This window comes from Molothrus aeneus, chromosome 2 (genome assembly GCF_037042795.1).
Source record: "Molothrus aeneus isolate 106 chromosome 2, BPBGC_Maene_1.0, whole genome shotgun sequence".
In the NCBI taxonomy this organism is placed as follows: domain Eukaryota; kingdom Metazoa; phylum Chordata; class Aves; order Passeriformes; family Icteridae; genus Molothrus; species Molothrus aeneus.
This window is the reverse complement of record NC_089647.1, coordinates 33,496,760-33,516,313: the sequence shown is the minus strand read 5'-3', so window position 1 is coordinate 33,516,313 and position 19,554 is coordinate 33,496,760. Positions and strand designations below refer to the sequence as shown.

At 39.7% G+C, this 19,554-nt stretch overlaps 1 protein-coding gene across 14 annotated transcripts in view; it reads right to left on the bottom strand.

The window, feature by feature from the left end:
* The window catches only part of DLG2 (discs large MAGUK scaffold protein 2), a 988,724-nt gene that overhangs the window by 604,516 nt on the left and 364,654 nt on the right, over nt 1–19,554 (bottom strand). The window contains exon 1 of one of the 14 annotated variants that reach the window (XM_066572331.1): nt 17,307–17,616. The exons of 11 other annotated variants lie outside the window; for them this stretch is intronic. In XM_066572331.1, the coding sequence (XP_066428428.1) occupies nt 17,307–17,408 (102 nt within the window). In that variant the 5' untranslated portion in view covers nt 17,409–17,616. Of the gene's footprint in view, nt 1–17,306; nt 17,617–19,554 lie in introns of those variants that run through there. 2 more of the 14 variants (XM_066572337.1, XM_066572338.1) reach the window with 2 other exon arrangements.

Sequence of the window (19,554 nt, the reverse complement as noted above, 5' to 3'; positions counted from 1 at the left end):
GCTTATGCTATGTATGTTTAATGTCTCTCTTGACTTTACACAGCAGTTCAGCAAGAATATGGTCATATTCAGTAGATGCAAGGATGTGTATTTATTTGTACAGGAAAAGTTTTAGACCTTCAGTTCTTTCTCTAAAGTATTATTCCTTTTTCTTTGCCACCACCCTGAAGAATTATGTCACTGAAAATAAAGCTAAAGGCAAGCACAGGGGAAAAAAAATAATAAGCTGTAGTTTTGAAAAGTACTTTACGTAATACTTGTAAAGCTCACTACCAGGAACATGCCATTAACAGAATCTCATGATAGTTATAAAAATGAATAGTACCCTTTAATGCCTTCACCATCCGACATGTTTCACAAGGATATAATATGTGGTGGGGTTTTTTTAATCAAAAAGCTTCCCCTTATTCACTCTGGCTGCAAAAAAAAAAAAAAAAAAAAAAGGAAATTTCTTACAGCTGTTGGTCTCTCCTCACATCAGCAGTTAACACCTCCTTCCCCTGATCATCGGGCCACCTTGGCAGACAGTGATGGCTGATGGGGACATTTAGGAAAAACTGAACATGGGTGAGGCAGGTGAAGGAAAGGAAGAGACAGAGTGTTCCATGGGAAAGCCTCTTGAAAATGCTGTTCCCCCAGGTGATATTGTAGGGTATCACCTGACAGTTACTCCAGGTCAGAACATCATGGGAACAGTTCTGCTACATCACCAGACCCCTGCACCCTCCATAATCCTTGATGGATAGGCAAACAATGTCTAACCTTAAAAAAAAACTTCATGGGTGAAATTAGCTCAGCAGTGTTAAGTGTTAGTATCAGAGTGCAATGTGTAACCAAATGTTTGATACTAGTGAGCTCGCTGCAAAAAAATGGATGCCAATTTCATCTTACTCCCTCTTAGGATTCATGGCTGCAGGGCATCTGTCAATCACAGCTAAAGTTGAACAGTGATAGATCACATTTATGACAAGGTTCAGGCATTATGTTTTAGCAGGAATACTTATCAGACTGGACAGAAATTAAAAATCTCCTCTATGTTTTAACACTTGGCTAGAGAAACAGCAAAAATAAATCACTTTTAAGATGATATCTGTGGTCTGATTAACATCTTCCTGACCAGCAAGTCCTAAAACACTCTGACCAGAATAATGCATGCTCCTATTCCACACAAACATACACACGCAGTGTGTACAGGCGACAGTTAAGGTTGCCATGGGAACTTTACCTCCAGATTTTTTGGGTTTGTATAATCAAAATGACACAAGTACAATGTTGTAATGATTCAGTTTTGCCTTGTAATTAATTACGTTCACACTTTCTTTTGGCGGGAACTCTGTTTATCTGATGGGTACAGTCCAATGTGATCATTTTATTCAAAATATCCAAAAGTTGGTTGTCTGAGCAGGGGATATTTTAAACTTGAGTCACTGTGCAGAAATGGCTACAGTGTAGCACAGAAAACACTGCATCAGTATTAAACCAGGTGGTTCAGCTGCTGGAATGGTAACCTCCATGGCAGCAATGAACTCAGCACAAGCTCTGCCATTGCACTGCAGGCTGTGCCAGCCCTGGCATAGGCTGATGCTGAGGTGTGGAAAGAAGCAGAACACTTCTGAGACCTGATTCCTCCCCTCCAGCTGTTGTCATCACCCCACATGTATTTATTAATCCACTATGGGGAGCACCAGCAGTCCCCAGCGTTGCTCACCAGGGTTCCCCTCAAACTCACTGTTTCTTGGTTCATCTCTTCTGCTATGCTCTTTCAGGTCAAGTCCTAACTTCTCCTGGCTGTTCTGAAAATTTGAGTTAGCTCTGAGCATAGGAATACACTCAGACTCCTCGCTCTAAACTTAGGCTCTGGGTTTTCAGAGGAGCTGACCTACAAACCTCATTGATATTAATGACTGAAAGTGTGCAGCAAGCAGCCTTCATCAACAAGTCATCCTGACGAGGGCTTTTCTCTCTTACAGAAGTTGCATGAATTTATCAGAAAAGAAGAATGGTTGTTGGAGCCCTTTGCCTTTTCAGTAAAGAGACAGTCAACCTTCTGTGCTCTCAACCTTTAGAGCAAGACATCCCATTTAAATAAGCAGCAGCCTTTCCTCCCCATTTGAACATGATGCTTTCTCGAGAGACCTGGACCTTGCCATAGGCTGTTTGCAAAGCAGAGGATACTCACACTAAGTATGGAGAGATCATTATTGATCTAACTGCAGCCATGGGCCACTGCTGGCCGCAAGAACATGAGCTTCAAAGCCTGCATTTGATATACACATATAGAGACTGCTGTCAGTGCTGAAGATATGGAAAATGGGCTTTCTGAAGAGCCAGCTCATTTATTGAAGGGGAAAGGAGCTAAAAACATTCACTTCAAAGGAACTAAAAACATTCAAAGAACTAAAAACAATTCAAGTTTTTGGCACCGTAATTAAATGAGACCCTACCATACATATGTCCATATTGAGAAAGGAGTTCAGTTAAAATATTCAGTATAAGTCTCCTCCCTAAAGGAATAGTAGTTAATATATGTTAAAATATAATTGTATAATTGGAACTCAACTGTTTGGGTTATGTAAAAGGTACTGTAGGCGTATCAGCTTAGACAGAGGTAATTAGATCTTGTATATTAACATTTTTCCCTTAAAGGGATAATCAGCAATACTTTGAGAAGTGGAGATGCTCAAGCCGAGAAGCTTGGTGGGAAAAGGTACCTCCTTCAGCCCTCTGTTTGCTTTGTTCCTGCCTTTGTCACTGACTGGACTGAAAGAATACTTCTGCAGTAGAGTACTTGCTTAATACAATCCCATATGGGTGCCCACACAATGGCAATACTTCTGCAGCTTTTGGTGAAATCAGCATAAAACTGAATCACCTGCAAACATCAATTGTGCTGCCAAAATAGGACCAGGTTGTGGCATTAAATAATGCAATATGCCTGCAGATTTAGTAATGGATCATGCACTGAAGCCACAGAAGAAGCCTGTGGCAGGGCCAGGAATAGAAGAAATCAGAGCTCTATTGTCTCTTTGAGTCAAGGGTTAACATTTTATGCAGATGAGAATAAACAGCCACACACCACTGCTTAGCTCAGTCAGCCTGAAGGGTACAATAACAACAAATATGGTTTTACTCACAGGAGGCTGAATGACAATCAATGGCACTACAGCTTTGGAGTATCCAATTGAAGCCCTTGAAAAATCAAGTAGGTGCACAGGAAGATAGGCTACTATGCCATCATAGGATGAAGATAGGACCATGCTATGAATTTCTTGGATTTTCAACTACAGTGTTGAAAAATTTTCAAGAGAAAAGGAGCTTTTTATTTTGAAAACAGAACACCACATCTTTAGAAAGTGGAACAGCAAATTGAAACTGGTTTTGGTTTTTAAAATTTTTTTCAAGATAAAAGAAGAAATGTACAGTTCCAAGATAAAAGAAACAATGTACTGTTCCTCGAGCCAGGAATACAAAACAGCCAAACAAACCACCCACACACAAAGACTACTCCAGGTATTTTCTAATTTCATTGCTGTTATCCATGCTTGTCTTTCATAAATACAAGAAAAAACATTCCAGGAAAAAAATTCCAAGAATAAAACCCAGACCTAAAGCTTCTCATTGAGAAGTTGCAATCAAACTTTGGAATCCAACAGAAATCTCAACTGAAACCAAGAGAAGGTTAATCCAAACTAAAGATATTTCCCCATTTTTGTATTTCTCCCTTCATGCCTGCTGAAGACTTCCAAATCACTACTCTGTACTACTCATATGAGACTTTCAGAAGAGTCTGAAGAACAGTACAGATATCTTGTTTCTAGGTAAGCCAAAGCCTCTCTTGGTACCTGAAAGGTTTTGGCTTTGTTCCTAAAGTCTCAAAAGACCAGGACTTGTAGATTGAAATAGCTGGGTAACCTAAACAGAGATCTCTCTTCAATGCTTATCTGCATTGATATAAGAAGCAAGAAGGAAAGAATTGTCACCAAGACCCATGGGACAAGCTCCCAGGTCTTCCATTATTTTGACCCACACAATGTGTATGACAGAGATTGGCATTTCCAGAGGCAATTCCCAGAAGAAATATCAAACAGTTCAATATAATTTTTCCAAGCCCAGTGACTAGAAGTTCTCAATACACTTCCAAAGGATTTTCTTAAATGCAGATATTTAGAACAAAAAAATATATAGCAACAGTTACAGAGCTCCTTAAAATAAATCTGAGCTTTTTCCACTTGCCAAAGTGCATCTGTTCTGAAGTGTGTTTTCCATTGTGGGATTGCACCTGAACCTGACCTGTGCAGACAGCAGCTGAGCACGACAGTACACTCTGGAGCAGGGAATAGCAGCAAGTCAATGTGTCTCTAAGCAGTCTGCACCCTCCTTAGGGGTCAAGTGGTAGCTCAGAGCAAGCTGCTAAATGGTTGTTTGTATAATCTCTGCAGGCAAGCAGAGAGGGGTATCTACAGCCAAAGAAGGGATGAAAACAGCTGTAGTTGATAGCAAACACTGCCAGAAGGTCACCACCACCTGGAGGGTGGTTGTTTCAAACCAAAAAGCTGTTGAGCTCAGGCATCTCTGATCATATTTAGAGCATTTAATTATAGTTCATATTTTTAGCATTAGTGAAAACACATTGAAAAAAATAAAGTGCTTTGCTCTTCCTTTGGGATCTCACCACAGGTTCAAGCACACTGTTATAAACAGGAGAAATTCACTTCATTTTAAAAAGTTCACACAGAGAAAATGTATTTCGAAGAGTTACAAGTTCAAAAAGCATTCAGCTCTTTCCAGTTCTCAGCACCTTCTCTTTTGTCCTGTAACAGCTTCATTATTTTCTTATTCTTTGCAGTACACGCCAGTCTTTCTGAATGAAAAGAAACCCTTCCACATTGGTCACAACAGGAAAACGAGTTTTGCTTTGCAGCTGGCGAATGAAGATTATCAGAACTTTTATTCACACGCAGAAGATAACAATATAATAGCTACGGAACAGTGATGAAATGCTGTGTTTACTCTAATTTATCAGTTTTGCAAACTGTGACTCGTACTCAAAAGAGCTACCTAATTAATGACTGCAGTAGTTCTGTTTGGTAAATTTTGTGCCCTAAATTAAACTAAAATCCAACCGATACTGGAGGGCACATGTAGTGTTATACTTAATACTCATTTGATGCTTTGTGGAGCTATTTTATGATAGGAAAGCAAGAGAAGACAGGGCTTTGTGCCACTTCAAAAGACATCAGTATGTTCAGATGAAATAACCAAATTTCTTTAGATACCAAGTCAGACTGAGGTCTGAGAAAAGCAACTCAATAAAAAGTCCTAACCATAATTTCTGCAGCTAAACTCCACAAAGGAATAGAGTCTTATTAAGTGCTGTCCCTTGGTCTTTAAATCAGTCATTTACAAGGTTTAGCCAAATCTGGAATTACTAACATGGAGGTATTTCACTACAGCCCAATATCAGTCTGTGTCTCTGCATCAGCTTCTCATCATCTAACTAGAGGAATAAATTATGCAGGAAAATTAAAGCAGAATCTGGTCCCTTTTCTTGCCTTATTTTAATTTTAGTTGCAATTAATTCAAGGAGTTAAAGCCCTCTTAATAAAGAAATGCTTAAAATACATCAGCTAGATTTAACTTATTAGGGTTTTGACAACAAGTCATGTTGTTATTTACTGCAGCATTCAAAGACCCATTTGACTTCTTAATCTTGCATAAGAACTTTCAGGGATGTGACAACATGAATTTTCTATATAAGGCAAATAGACTCTGCATCACAAACATTTTTGACACTTTCAAATGCAGTTTACAGCCTTTAACAGACATTCTGCTTCTCCCACCCACCCACCATCATCCAAGGCCTATAGTCACCAAAGTTTCAGAATTAAGAGTGGGAGTATTACTAATCTACCAGATAAGGGCAGAGCTCAATGACCTGTTTGTATGTCCATATATATGACAGGTTATGGACACATATCCCTATTCCTGTCTGTGATTCTCTCCAGGAGTGCCCTCCTAACTTCCCTACCCAAACCAACCACATCAACTGACCTGGGGTCTAACAGTGAATTTTAAGTAAGAGCCAGGAACAGCAGAGAAGGCACATATGCATATTGGAGAAGTAAAGCAAAGGAGGAAATAAGGTATAGGCTGAATAAAGGAAGGACTGGAGAAAAAGAAATTCTGCATGGGCAGATCCTTAGGAGGTACATAATTCCTGTCAAAAGCCAAGGGGGCTGGTTCCTAATTATCTCAAGGATCTTGACCTTAGAGTCACACAAACTCTTCCTGAACTCATAAATGGAGGCATAAAAGGAGACAGAAGCCCCTACCATTCTGGTCCCTGGCAACACTCCCAGCTTTAATCAGCAGAGGGCAAATCAACTTCCTACACGTTTATTAGATCAATGGAAGAACAGGGAGCAACATTCAGAACTGCCAACTTCCTTTCCCTAGTTTTAAACTCTGGTTTATGCTTCCCAGATTTCCTTATGTTTTAGCTGCAGTGATATTTCACCTGGCATTACTTAAAACCCAAACCCTTTATTCTGCAAAGAGAGGTGTCTGGCTGCATGCTAAATCACCTCTCATTTCTCCTGCTTTCAGTGAAGTTTGGATGAGGTCATTTATAGAGGTTCTTTCCAATCAACATTTCTAAGATTCTGTGATTACTTTGATGCGTTCTTATGATGTGAGATGATCCATTCCTATCTGCACTCCTTTCTTTCATGAATAACTGAAGACAGTAGAAGAAAACTCATCAGACTACAGGACAACTAATTTTCATCTAATAACAAACTTTATTAACTCATGGAGCCCTATGCTGACCCTCCCAGCATAGGAATATGAATAAAAACAGTCAAGAAACAGCTGGTGTTTGCACGCAGAATGCGGATTAGTTTGAAAGAATCTCCATTTCTCTGGCTCAGCACACAATCGGAATGAGTTTTCATTCCAGTTGCAAGGGAAAGTAGTAGTTGCTAATGCAAAAAGTGGTGCAATCTAGTATCAGTAAGAGATTTACACATCAGATCCACTCAGATTAGGCAATCGTAGACAGCAAATCAAACCTCTGTTTTAGGAAGCTGCCTCCAACAAAAGGAGCAATATCCTGAGGTTCAAGTCCCAGCTCTGTGATGAAGATGCTGTTCCCCTGTCCCTGCAGCTGTACCTGACATGAGGAAGCAAGCCTGAAGGCCCTGCAACAAAAACACTTTCAATACAAAACCTCTCGCTTCATAACCAGATCTTGCAATCCTCTGAAAGTTTCTCTCATATAGCCCCTAGTCCCTCTCTGTCTCCTTCACTTCCAACACCTTTACAGGGCTGTGATCTTCAAGCACTGAAAAGACATACCCTTAATGCTGAAAAATTAAAGGCTTGCATGTCGGAACTCACGTGGGGGTTGATGCATATAGTAAAGAGTGCAAAACACCAGGGCTTTGAGGAGGTGGTGCAACAGTCTCCTCTGTAATACGTACATACACACAAAATTAGACCTGCAAGTGCATTTTCTAGGTCAACTTCTTCTCCCTCCTCTGCTCTCACCTCCTCCCTTGAGTTTTCTTAATTGTTCTGGGAAGGAATACATGTTTTAAAATGCATCACCAAACTTTATCTTATGAAAACATATTGTCCTGGTTATTTTATATCCCAAACTACTGTGTATGGAATATTAGTTTCAGTTAATTTTGCCAGTGCAAAAATGGCCTATGCTTTCTTATGCTGTCAAGTGTTTAGTTCCTACACAACTAATTTATTATCTTTCTTAAGCTAAGGACCAGGAACCTGAGCAGAAAGACTGGCACAGACAAGGGAAAGAAACAAGTAGGAAAAGTATATTTTATAGGTACAGTGCAAAACACTACTACAAGAACATTGAAAAGACCTTCCCTCACAGCTCTGCAGATTGTTGTGTCCTGAATTTCATGCAGCTCTACAGCACTTTGCCTAATTTATTGTAGACTGCAGAACCTGGGAGATAATGTGCAAGTTTGAGAGCCACATGGCCCTCTGAACTGGCCTAAACGTCCCTCCCAGTGATCAGCCTAACCACAATTCCTGAACGCTCACAAGATTTGCATGATGCAGTTACCGGTTTGCCTCCTTGCAACAGGTGTACTTTCATCTGCTTTTCAGCTTCCTTCCTCGTGTATCATCACCCTATGACTATTTTAAAATAATCTTTGCAAAATAAAAACTCAGCCACAGCTCTGGATATCGCTTCTTCCCTTCAGCAATTTTATATAATAAATTAGACAATAGTAGCACTATCTTGGATGGGTGGAGATAAGAGCCTGTCAGCACTTTCTTTTCAAATCCACTTTTGCAGGGACTTGAAAATCATCTACAACAATCTGATATGGGGAAAAAGAGAGGATGTGAAACCTCAGACCTGGAGGAAGAACCTAAAAAAAGGATGAATAATGGTATTTCAAGCTATACCTGAAAGAAATAGTTCAGAAAGAGAGACTCAGGAAAAAAAAAAAAAGAGGAGATACTTTGATTTTCAATAATGTAATCCATTTCACTTATATCCTCCCTGTCTTTGCCTAACCATGGCTTTATGTTGGTCCTTAAACCAATTGTACTTACATGGTTCATTTCATTTCAGCGCTGTTTACACACACAATAACTATTAATTCTCAATATTCCTCTGAGGCAGGTATTACCAACTTGATTTTCTAGAAAGAGATGCAAGGCACAATTTTGCTCAGGCCACAACAGGAATTCTATGTGAGAGCCAGGAATAGAAATAAGGAGTTCCCATTCCCTGTCCTAAATCAAGGTCACAGAACTGTCTCTGGCTCAGTCTATTTTCTCAATGTTTTATGGAGGTGACTCTCCTGTTATGGAACTATGTTTTACACAGACTGGGATTTCCCTAGGATGTGTACAAAGTTCAAGTCATCTCACTGTCAGCTGACAACACCTTTGATAAATAGGGTAAGGGCCAGGACTTACACAGTTTAACAATATACTGTTCACAGGGCTGTTATAAGCCTTACAAGGTGGTAGGCAAGAGTGCATTACTCATTTAAAGCCTTTATCTATGAAACATTTTAATTCTCTGAATTTAAACTCCTCTTCCTACTTGAAGCACCTGTGACTGGTAAAGGTTAAGTGGTTAAGTAGCTAAGATGGGAAGTATTGGAGGGTGGAGCACCTCTCTGTGCTGGACACAGGGTCTCTGAGCTCAGCCCAAGTTTCTCACAGTTTTGGGCTCAGACCTCTAACCCAGCATACCTGGGTACATTTCAGGTGGACTGTCACACGTGTGGTGGTCACAGGTCCAGATGCACCCAGCCTGACAGAGCTGTTATGGTTAGATTAAATCTGACCTACTGGTTACATTTTTCAAGATCCGAGTGGTGGAATCATGATTGAGCCCTTCTGCTACATCAACTATGCTAAATGCACCAGTTTCTCAGCATGACCCTTGGTTCTCAGGCCAAGTGGTTGGGAGAGGCCCACATCCATGTTGCTACTAAAGTAGCATCTTAATAAATGAACACAAGATGTGTTTCACACTCTCAAATATCACCAAAAGGCAAAGGGCAGAGGTGGGAGGTGTTTGAAGACAGAAGTTTGCCTGTAGGCTGCAAGTAATCTCCCCTGATGCAGTCTCATCCATACTCCCTCTTGGAAGAGGCTCCTGGAGTGAACAATCCTTTCAGCCACATCTACAAATTGTCTTGAAAGAGCTTGAGATCATCACAAAATTCAGCCCAGGGAAATATCTAACAATTTTTCAATATGGAAAATCAGGAATTGAGTACTTGAGTACAATCATTAGTCCTCCTTTTCTTAGAAATATAGGTATATTCTAAATATTGGCAGCTGGTCCAAGGCCTGAAATTTCAAGCCTGTTTCCATAGGGGATGAGCTCACATTCTGAAAGTAAGTGGTGTGTCTACATTCCTTCTCAGGCAATTGTGTGTTGGGACAGGCTCTTTACCACAACAGTCACATCTACAGAGCCTCCAGGTGATTCACTGTGTGGACTTTGGTGCTGACAGCACCTTACAACTTTCTGAACATTCATATTTAGCATGTTTCATCTTAATTACACTGAACAGCTGTCAGCATCTCCTAAAGGAAATCTCCCCAAAACAATCTGTCAGGATTCTCAGAATCAAGGTTCCTGAAATTTCATTTTAAGGGAAAAATGAAAAACTGTCCTGTTTACCGGGAGTCAGTCTCCCAGAAAACCTGCTTTTCTGGCTTGGTGGGGATCATTTGAGTAGCTAACGGGTGCAATTCCTCATTGAAGTGGGGTGAAGATTTTTACTTCCCAATTTTTACTTCCCTTTTACTTCTCAGAACACTCAAGAGCTAAGTGACTTAAAAGAATAGCTCAAACTGCCTTAATACTTCGTCAGATCATTCTGTGCCATCTCTCCTGGGATTACAGATCATTAACTTCTACAGGGAGTGAGAGGAATTCCCATCAGTAATCTTCTCATTGAGGTTTCCATTACATTCAGCACAACCCCCAGCCAGGCTTTCTTGAGAAATCCTGTCCTTCATGTTTATTAATTCTATAGCAAATGCTTAAAGCTGAAGGAAGCACAATCAGAAAAGTGAAAGCAATAAATATATATATTTTAATAATGAGAATATTTCTGACAGCTACACTGGAAACATAAAAGCTACTTTTCAAAGATCAGGAGAACTGTTCAGTGACAGTTTTCAGTTCTATTGCTATTATCACTTAAATATATTTATATAACACTTCTTTATCACCATTCTCTTCTATGACATCTCTTACAGCTAAGATGAATGTCTATATATATCCCTTTCTTAGTCAATAATTAGTTTGCAAAATCAAGCAGCTCATGTAGCTGAGCACCAAGTCATTTATATTTGAAAGTACCTCATTTTATGTAATTATTATGTATAATTTGAAGCAAAAATACATCAAAAAATTTAAGTGTCTGAGAAAACTCTGAACTTCTTCCATGTGTTCAGTAACCCTTAGCTATGTTCCTCCTACCCTACTTTTTCCATAGGTAAATTTTATTGCAGTACTTAAGAACCACAAAAATCAGGTCCTCTTTATTGCTAGCTGAAAAAAGAAACCCTTTTCCCACTATGGATATATGGTCAAAGGTACAGTCCAGAAGGCATTCACGGTGTCCTTTAGCTCCAGGTGAATTATAAGTAATTTGGAATGGTGAATATCAGACTCCACTGCTGCACTACCAGAGAATGCCTTGTAATGACAGAAGCATGACAACAAGATGGGGCTGGAACTAGGTGATACTTTAAAGTCCCCTCCAGCAGAAACCACCCTATGATTCTATGACAGCAAGCACTGTGAGCCATCCAGCCCAGCATCCAGCTGTTCAGGGCAGCTAAAAAGATATTCTGGCAAAATGTGGGAAAAAAAGCCCACTGACTCAAAATGATGCAGGGATTGGGGATCTCGCCTTCAACAGAACTTTCTTTCAGTGTATAAAACTTTCAAAAACCAAAACAAGACACCTTAATTTTAAAAAGCCACTTTCAGCATTGTTTTCTTAATTTAAATTATCTGCGGGTATATCCCACCAGCCACCCTTTTCTGTCACAGTGTACAGGGAGCTTTTGGACACAACAGTGGCAGAAAGTGAAACACAGTACCCTCATACAAACACAAATATTTTTAACACCTGATCTTGATGCTTGAGAAATGCCTCAGCATTTCCCTCCCAGATGTTGGCCAGTGCCAGTGGGTGACAGCTGGCAAGTGAACTCACTCCAATAAGAGAAAATGGTAACACTTGTTTGCATTCCCTGACCAGTGATCCAGTAACTCCTGTGTGATTTTGGGCATGAGCCCAAAATTTCAGAAGATTCACAACACAACTTTTTTACCATTCACAATCTAGCCAGACCTCCCCAGCTTCCTTTTCAGCCTTGCCCAGACCACTGCCTTCTTATCCTACCCCTAAGTTGCTCTCTCTGCATCATCTTGCCTTGTGTCATTTTTCCCACCTGCCCCACCTGAACCTTCCTGCTGCTGCCTCCTTAGGCTTCTGCCATCCTGTGTCTCCTGTAATATCAATTTCTGCAGCACCTGTCTGAGTTCAAGTTAAGAAACTAAGGATCATGTACAGTCATAGTTTTCTCTGATACCAGAGTTCCTCTCAGTGCTCCTCAATGGAGGGGAACAAAAAGTTCTGAAGAGCAGGATACACCTTATACATTTTTCAATACTGGGAGGAGTTCCTGACAGGGTCCCACAGCCTCATAAACTGCTACTTGCTACTCAGAAGATCTTGGACTGGTGGCCTTTGAGTAAAATGTGTAGTTGTTCTTTTCCTGCACTGATGATGGGTGGGAACTGCTGGAGAGCTATCACTTCTTCAGCCAGAAGTGGTAAAGTGCAAGGGGTTAGTGAATGCCTGACAGAAATAAAAAGATACAGCCAGGTAAATTTGCTTGTGTTTACACCCCATGTCCAGCTTGCACAAATGTAATGCCAGAGAAGAAAACTCTCCCTGCCTTGAGCATTGTGCACTAATGCACAAATCCTCTGTGACTCAAGTGATCATGCTCAGAGCCTCTTGCCAATGGCAATGCTGCATCTCTTCTGCAGCTCCTTCTATTGCTGAGCACTTTTATTTGAACACCACAGTAGCCTAACAAGAATTATTCATGGAAGTAGGTTTCTCAGTGCTGCTGTCAATGTTATGCATAGCAAGTGGCAGCAATGTTCCAGCTGACTTACTCTGCTGATTGTCCATGAATAGGCAGCAAACTCTTTCAAGAGGGTTCTGGAACCCTATACAATATACCAGTCTCTACAGATGGATCACAGAAGTCAGCATGACCATGGATATATTGTATTTTTACATCTCCCCAGGTCTGGCCCCCAAAAAAATCAGAAATGAAATACATCAGTGGAGTCAGAGGTTAGGTACACATCAGCAAGCAGCATGAATGGATTCACAGAATGAAGAGCTGATAAGAAGGGCTCAATCACAGCATCACACCTGTGTTTTGGGTTTTCCTCTGAAATAGTGTTAATCTGCTTTTATAAACTGAATACATGCAAGATTTTGCAGAATACTTAGTGTGTTTCTGCTTAGTTTCATCAAAAAGGCATGCTGTTTCCACACCCCAAGCCTACTCTGTAATGCAAAAAAACCAGGCTACATGGGCAGGGCTGGGAGATTATTGTCAAAAAAACATTTGGAATTTGAGTGTGTGTTCTATCTAGTTGCATCCATTGCACTTCAGTTCTGTGGGTACATCAAGAAGCTAAAGCACGCAAGGCCTTAAGCAGGTCTGCTATGGATCATACCTAGCTGGAAAAGTACTTTCTTGTCATCTCAAACTGCTGCTCCTTACAGTAGCCAGATGTAAATTATGACAATTCAGAGAATATTCTCAATTAAGAACTAAGTGACACACCAGAGTTTCTTAAAAGGCTAATAATACCAGTACAGAAAACTACTAGTTTTCTAACAGTTTGATAATTATAAAAATAATAATTAGGAATGTCAAGATATTCAGTAATACTACTTAATGTTTGTCTTAATAATAAAATCTTCTGCATTCCAATAATTTTTCAAAACATAGAAGTTCTGGCAGTTGAAGAAACAAGTGGGTTTACTTGTATCCTCATCTTGGATAGTGGAATATGTCACTATTTGGCTGTTTCAGCTAAAACTGAGAAATAGTAGGAAAAACCCTACCAAAACCAGCTGTTTTGCTGGAGGAGTGGTTGTAATAAACGTGCGAGGAGGAAAGAAAGGAGACAGGGAAGAGAGGTAAGTATATCTTATCCCTTTAAAAAGAAATTAAATTATGCTAGGACAGATATAAAAATCAACCTAAATAAAAAAGAAAGTAGGATTAATCAAAATAGCTGGTCAAGGCCAACAAACATGAAAGTCACTGGAATATCCTCAATATCTATTTTCAATATATAGCAGTAAAAGAGGTAAGGCAGAATAGCACTTCCATCTGAGAGCCAGAACTGTGACTGAAATATAATTTAAGAAGCATATCAGTCAACCTGAAATCCCTTCCCAGCACTCTTAATAAGAGCAAAATGAACAGGATATTGAGAGGAAGAAGATAACTCTTCTGCAATACTGAACAAACAATTCAGCAAAGTGAGTAAGCATATACTGACATTTTAGCATGCATTTAAGTTTCAGCATCTTCAGTGAGAATCTGATATCTGCCCATGCACTCCTCTCAATGGAGATCCACAAACACGGGCCTGTCTTACACACAAGCCTTCCTTCAATCTGTGGACATCAATCTGTCCCGTAGCTGTGGAGCTTCTTAAGGACTCAGGGGAGAGGCAGTCATGTGCCAACCCTGCAGGATTGTGAACAAGACAGTTCTGCACAGCACCTCCTGGCACCTGAGGGCTGTGTTTTACAACCTGCTTATCCTGTTTCTGCTTCAGCTCTGCACTGCTGTGATGGGAACATGGGTACTTCCCTACTAGAAACTGAACAAGTCTTCAAATGTGTTAAAGTGCAATTGTGACAATTCAGGTAGGCACTGACCCATCTTTCAAATTAAACTCCTCTGAATTGTTTGCAGTTTCAAAGTCAAGGATCACAAAACTGGACATCACTGGGAAATCAAGCTGACAAGCAAAGCTTCTCACAGGCACAGTGAGAGCTCCTCCACTGACCCTCTTTGCAACATATGGTGTGGTAAGATGTGCACCCTCTTCCTTCCCCACCACACTAATTCCCTAGCACCACCTGCTAGGAAGGAGAAGACAGTAAAACTATTGCATGGGGAAATGATAAAATGGGCGTAATGGTTCTGAGGTGGTGCATTTCTCTCACTCACTTCTCTGACCATAGGAAAAAGAAGTCTGAATGTAACACAAAATTAAAAACTGCAAATCAAAAGTGTAAGCAATACTGCAACTTGCCCTGTCCTTTTGAAAGGAGTCAGTTTTTTAACACTAGGAAATATTTACCTACTTTGAATTCCTCTGATGTCTATTCCACTATCTAGATATTACACTCTGAGGACCTATTTTCTCCTCTGTCACCCAGAAGATAAAGTGTCATTTCAGGATATTACACTCTTTCCTGTGTTCAAGAACCACGTGATTCTAGAAGTCATAATATTGTGAGCATGCTTAGATCCATGACTTCATGTCCTATGACTAAAACATCTCCTAAAAAGAAACAGTCTCACTTCTTATTCACACTTCTTTGGTTGTTAACAATTGATCTGCACCCATAAATCTAGAAATATAAGTGTCCAGAGCAAAGAAGTCGTAAATTCATATACAGGCTGCAGAACAAAGAAAAATGAGAAAAAGCTCTTTGAAGTGAGATGATTTCTGTACATTTACCAGCGTACCTTGTGCATGCTTGATGGTGGTATCAAAGGAAACTAATTGGACACGTGTTGAACCAGCCCAAGATAAGTAAGTTCACTTGTGCTCCTTCTCATCTCCCTGAAAATGATCACTATCCCACACATCCACATTTCATTTGAGAAGTAGTTCATACACCACCACAAGAAGATAAAACATTGACTGTGACTAATGTAATGAGCCTGAAGCACTAAAGAAAGATGAGGGGAAAAAAAGTTTGGAATTTATGATTTTTGTTCTCTTGCTTCCTCCTAACAGGATCTGAAAATCTTGAAAGAACTTAAGTGCATCAAAGAATATCCTTTGAAAACCATGCTTACAGGCAGGAATACAAATTGGATACTAGTCCCTAGGCCACTGGCCTACCTTTGTAAAAGGGTGGCTTATATTTAATTTCCCCTGACTAACAATTCACCTTCATGAATTAGAATTTAACATTTGGAAAAAAGAGGACTTAAAGTTTGAAAGTTAAAGTAAAAAAAAAAAAAAACAAACCAACTTATAAAAAAATGCAAATTAAAAAAGCTTCTGAACTGACAAACTCTTAATGCTATTTATATCACTAGTGGCATCATGACACAGCAATTAAATTATAACCCTTTCACTAATAGAACATATTTTTGCCTATTTAGAACAGAAGGGAAGAAACAAGAAACTTTAGTTCAAGAAAGTCTCAAGTAACCGGACATATAGGCAGCCATAGTTAGAGGAAAAACATAAGGTACACAAATAATTTGTGTTTGACTATAACCACATTTGAGTTAGGGTATTACACCAAGCAATACACAAGCTGTCATTAACTTCTTGCTGATATACATTTAGGCAGCATTGAGTCATCTATAACCTAGTCCATAAAGTCTTTTCATTTTATTTAGGCTACTCTGTCACACAGGAACTCACAAAGCATACTGTGCTCCCTAGTTTGTGGACTGTATAACTAAAATTTTATTTTTGCAGTTTGGCTATTTTTGAGGATTAGCAAAGTTCAAGTATGAAGTTAATGATTTTAAGTAATTACTGACACTATTTTTTTAATATAACTGCTCATTTCCTACTCTATTTAGACATAGAGGAACAGTTTTCATGTCATCCAGTATTTAAGGAGAGCAAGGAAAAGGAATGGGACAAAATATGTAACCCCCCTGTAAAATCATTATGATTGACCCAGTGATCCAAGAATCAAACTTTTTCCCCGAAGACAGTAAGTTTAAAAACATGCTATGAGTTCTGAATTATTTCAGTAAAATAACAAATATTGGTTATACTCAAATGTCAAGCCAGGATGTAAGTGGGGGAAAATATAGTCCAATCCAACACCATTGTTAAAAAAATTGGGATGGGGTTGCATTACACAGCCAGGAAAAAACTTCTCTGGCTAACTGCGCCACCTTATGATTTAAATTTAAATGGAAATTAAATGATTGTCCAGTCCCTAGAAGAAAACACTTACTTAAAGATATTCCTCTAGACCTAAAAATGGGATCGGGAGCTTACTTTATTCTTTCTTACAGAGAAGTGCAGGGTTATATACTTCAGTATTGCTCTTCTGGTTAAAAACCATGTCAGCAATATAAATAGAAAAAAATACATTCAGTCTTGCTGGATTGTGTTTTTGTAATAACAGTATACACATCCAAATTAATAAAGCCAGGCAAATAGCAGAGTAGTGGTTTAGCAATCTTAGCACTGTTAGCTAAGTATACAATCAACTCTAAAATTAATGCTTCATAATCCGTAATTCTCCCGTGTAAATCTCTGCTGGTATAACCCTGGGAAATAAGAAAGCTTTACTTCTGATTTTTTTTTCTCCAACGTTTAAAGCATGCTGGCTGTAAGCCCTAATTTATAGCCAACGGATCGCAATTTGCACTGAAATCTCTAGTCAGACACGAAATTAAACAGCACAGATATTCAAAGGAGTTACAGCATGCATTTAAATACATTAACCACATCCTACCTTGCATCCAAACATCAACGATAAAGTGTTGTTGGTGCATGCAACTTTGCAGTGGCAAATCATTGGTGTAAAGCAGTCAGGATTTTTAACAATAGGGCACATTCCTTTAGTGCTGCAGTAGTGGCAGCCTACTGAAGGCTGAAAACAAGTAGCTAACACAGCACATGGAGTGGCAACATATGCTGCTCAACAGCTAGCATTCCTCTTGCTGGTCAGAAGCAGCCTGCTTGAATCTCTACCTGGGTCCCATTCAGCCATCCCCTTCTTTGTTGGTGAATCAACGATGCAACAACGATCACGGATCTCAGGATTTCCCTTCCTCTGGGAAATTAGTTTTTACATCGGGGGAAAAAAAAAAAAAGAAAAAAAGGAAAAAAAAAGAGAGAAATGGAAATGAGGGGGACTAGCAGGTGTGGCAGTATTAGCATGTAAAAGGATGTAAACGCCTACTCATAACAATCACATAAGATTGTCATGCTAGCTGAAGTGGGCTGAAATTATTCCATCGGAAGAAAAATACTGCAGCTCCTGATTTGGTAAAAAGCCAGTGAGTTGCTGCAATACATAGTCATAGTGTGGAGAGAAGAGAAAAAAAATGACTTATCTAAGAAGCCAGGATCCTCAGCCTTTATCAATATGCATTCCAGTAAGGATTCCCTTCCCAGCGCCTCCCCGTGAAAAAGAATCAAATCAGTCGCAACTCCAGAGAAGCGATGACCTTTGCTTTCCCCAAATAGATGAATCTCAGCAGGAAACAAACTGTACTCAGAGCTGAAAATCACAGATGCTGGGAGTTTGTAATAAGAGAAATACAAGCAACATTTATCCAATCCTGGCTTGCCACATGGGAGCTTTCTCCAGGCACAAATTTACAAATAGACAGGTTGAAGGATTGCAGGAGACACTGAATAAAGATATGAAGTTACAGGGAAAATGCACCAGCATGAAGCTAAAAAGTCAAGCCTCTTTCAACTCTGCTTTGGAGGCAATCTAACTGTCTCCAGCTAGTACTGCTATCCTGCAACCTGCAAACATCTTGCCGTAAACCAGAAAAGCAATAATTAAAGAAGAAGTTTGGGAGCATAATGTTCGTTTGGATTCTGTTAAAGCTGTCACTGCTCCTTCAGTTAAAGCAACACCAGCTGAAAATGCATAATAAAGCACTTGGAGGAACAAATCCCTAGCTGTGCTTTTTAAGAGGATTATTTATATCAAAAGTTGGATTAATGTATCCTCCAGGTTTAGGTTTGGTCCTGGCAGACGCAAATACAAAATGAAAAGGCCATAATATGAAAAGTAAAGTGATGTCCTTAATGATTTCACAGCTGATAGCAGAGTAAACGAAGCAGTTGTTCCACAGTGCCCTGACCCTGCTTTTCTGTGACTCACTAAGCTCTGCCCATCAAATTAGAAACTCTTTCTAAAGAAATGAGAGCAGCTTGTCTCCCTGGCAATTGCAAGTGAGTTCTTAAGTCACAACTGAAACAGTTTGCTGTAACAAACCCGAAGTAGAAATTTGTTATACAACAGAACAGAGAAAATGGCAAATGGAGGTCCCAGTGTGAAGCCAGATCAAGCAGTACAAGAGGATGAATAGCACAGGATTTTTTTTATAAAGCTGCCTGAGACAGCAGACCCTAACTTCGGCAACCTGTTCTACTAAGATTTTATATAGTGTGTTTATATAAGTATAGATACATGCGTGTGCGTGTATGCATATATCTATACTTTAAGTAGAATTTCATTAGGATAATTTACCCTTTGCCAAGTTCAAAGCCATAAAACAACCAATTTCTTCATCTTTGCTCCTACTGTTGCACCATACAATAACTTTATTTTTATCCAATTTTGGTGCGCAGTTAAATTCCAGCTTGGAATAATGTTTTCCCGTTATTGTTTCTCACTCTCTATTTTTGAGTTTAGCACTTGCAAGAGCCCAAGCTCAGTAAAATTACAGCAGTTTCTAGATGGAAGTGGAAGATAGAGCTGTTCCACAGTCAGAGTTACAACCCAGTTCCATTTCTGAAGATTTCTTTTTTGCAAATAACAAGCTCTTACAAACCATTGTCCTTAACTCCCTCAGCTCACACTTTTCTCCCGACCAGCCTGGACGCGAGCCCGTGTGCCATGGGAGCTCACTGCATGGACTCACTTCAGTCAGCTGTTCCATAACCTGAGTTTGTGTGACCCAGGAGCCCAAAGTGACATTGCAGCAGCACTTCTCTCAACAGTGACTGAGCCTTAGTAC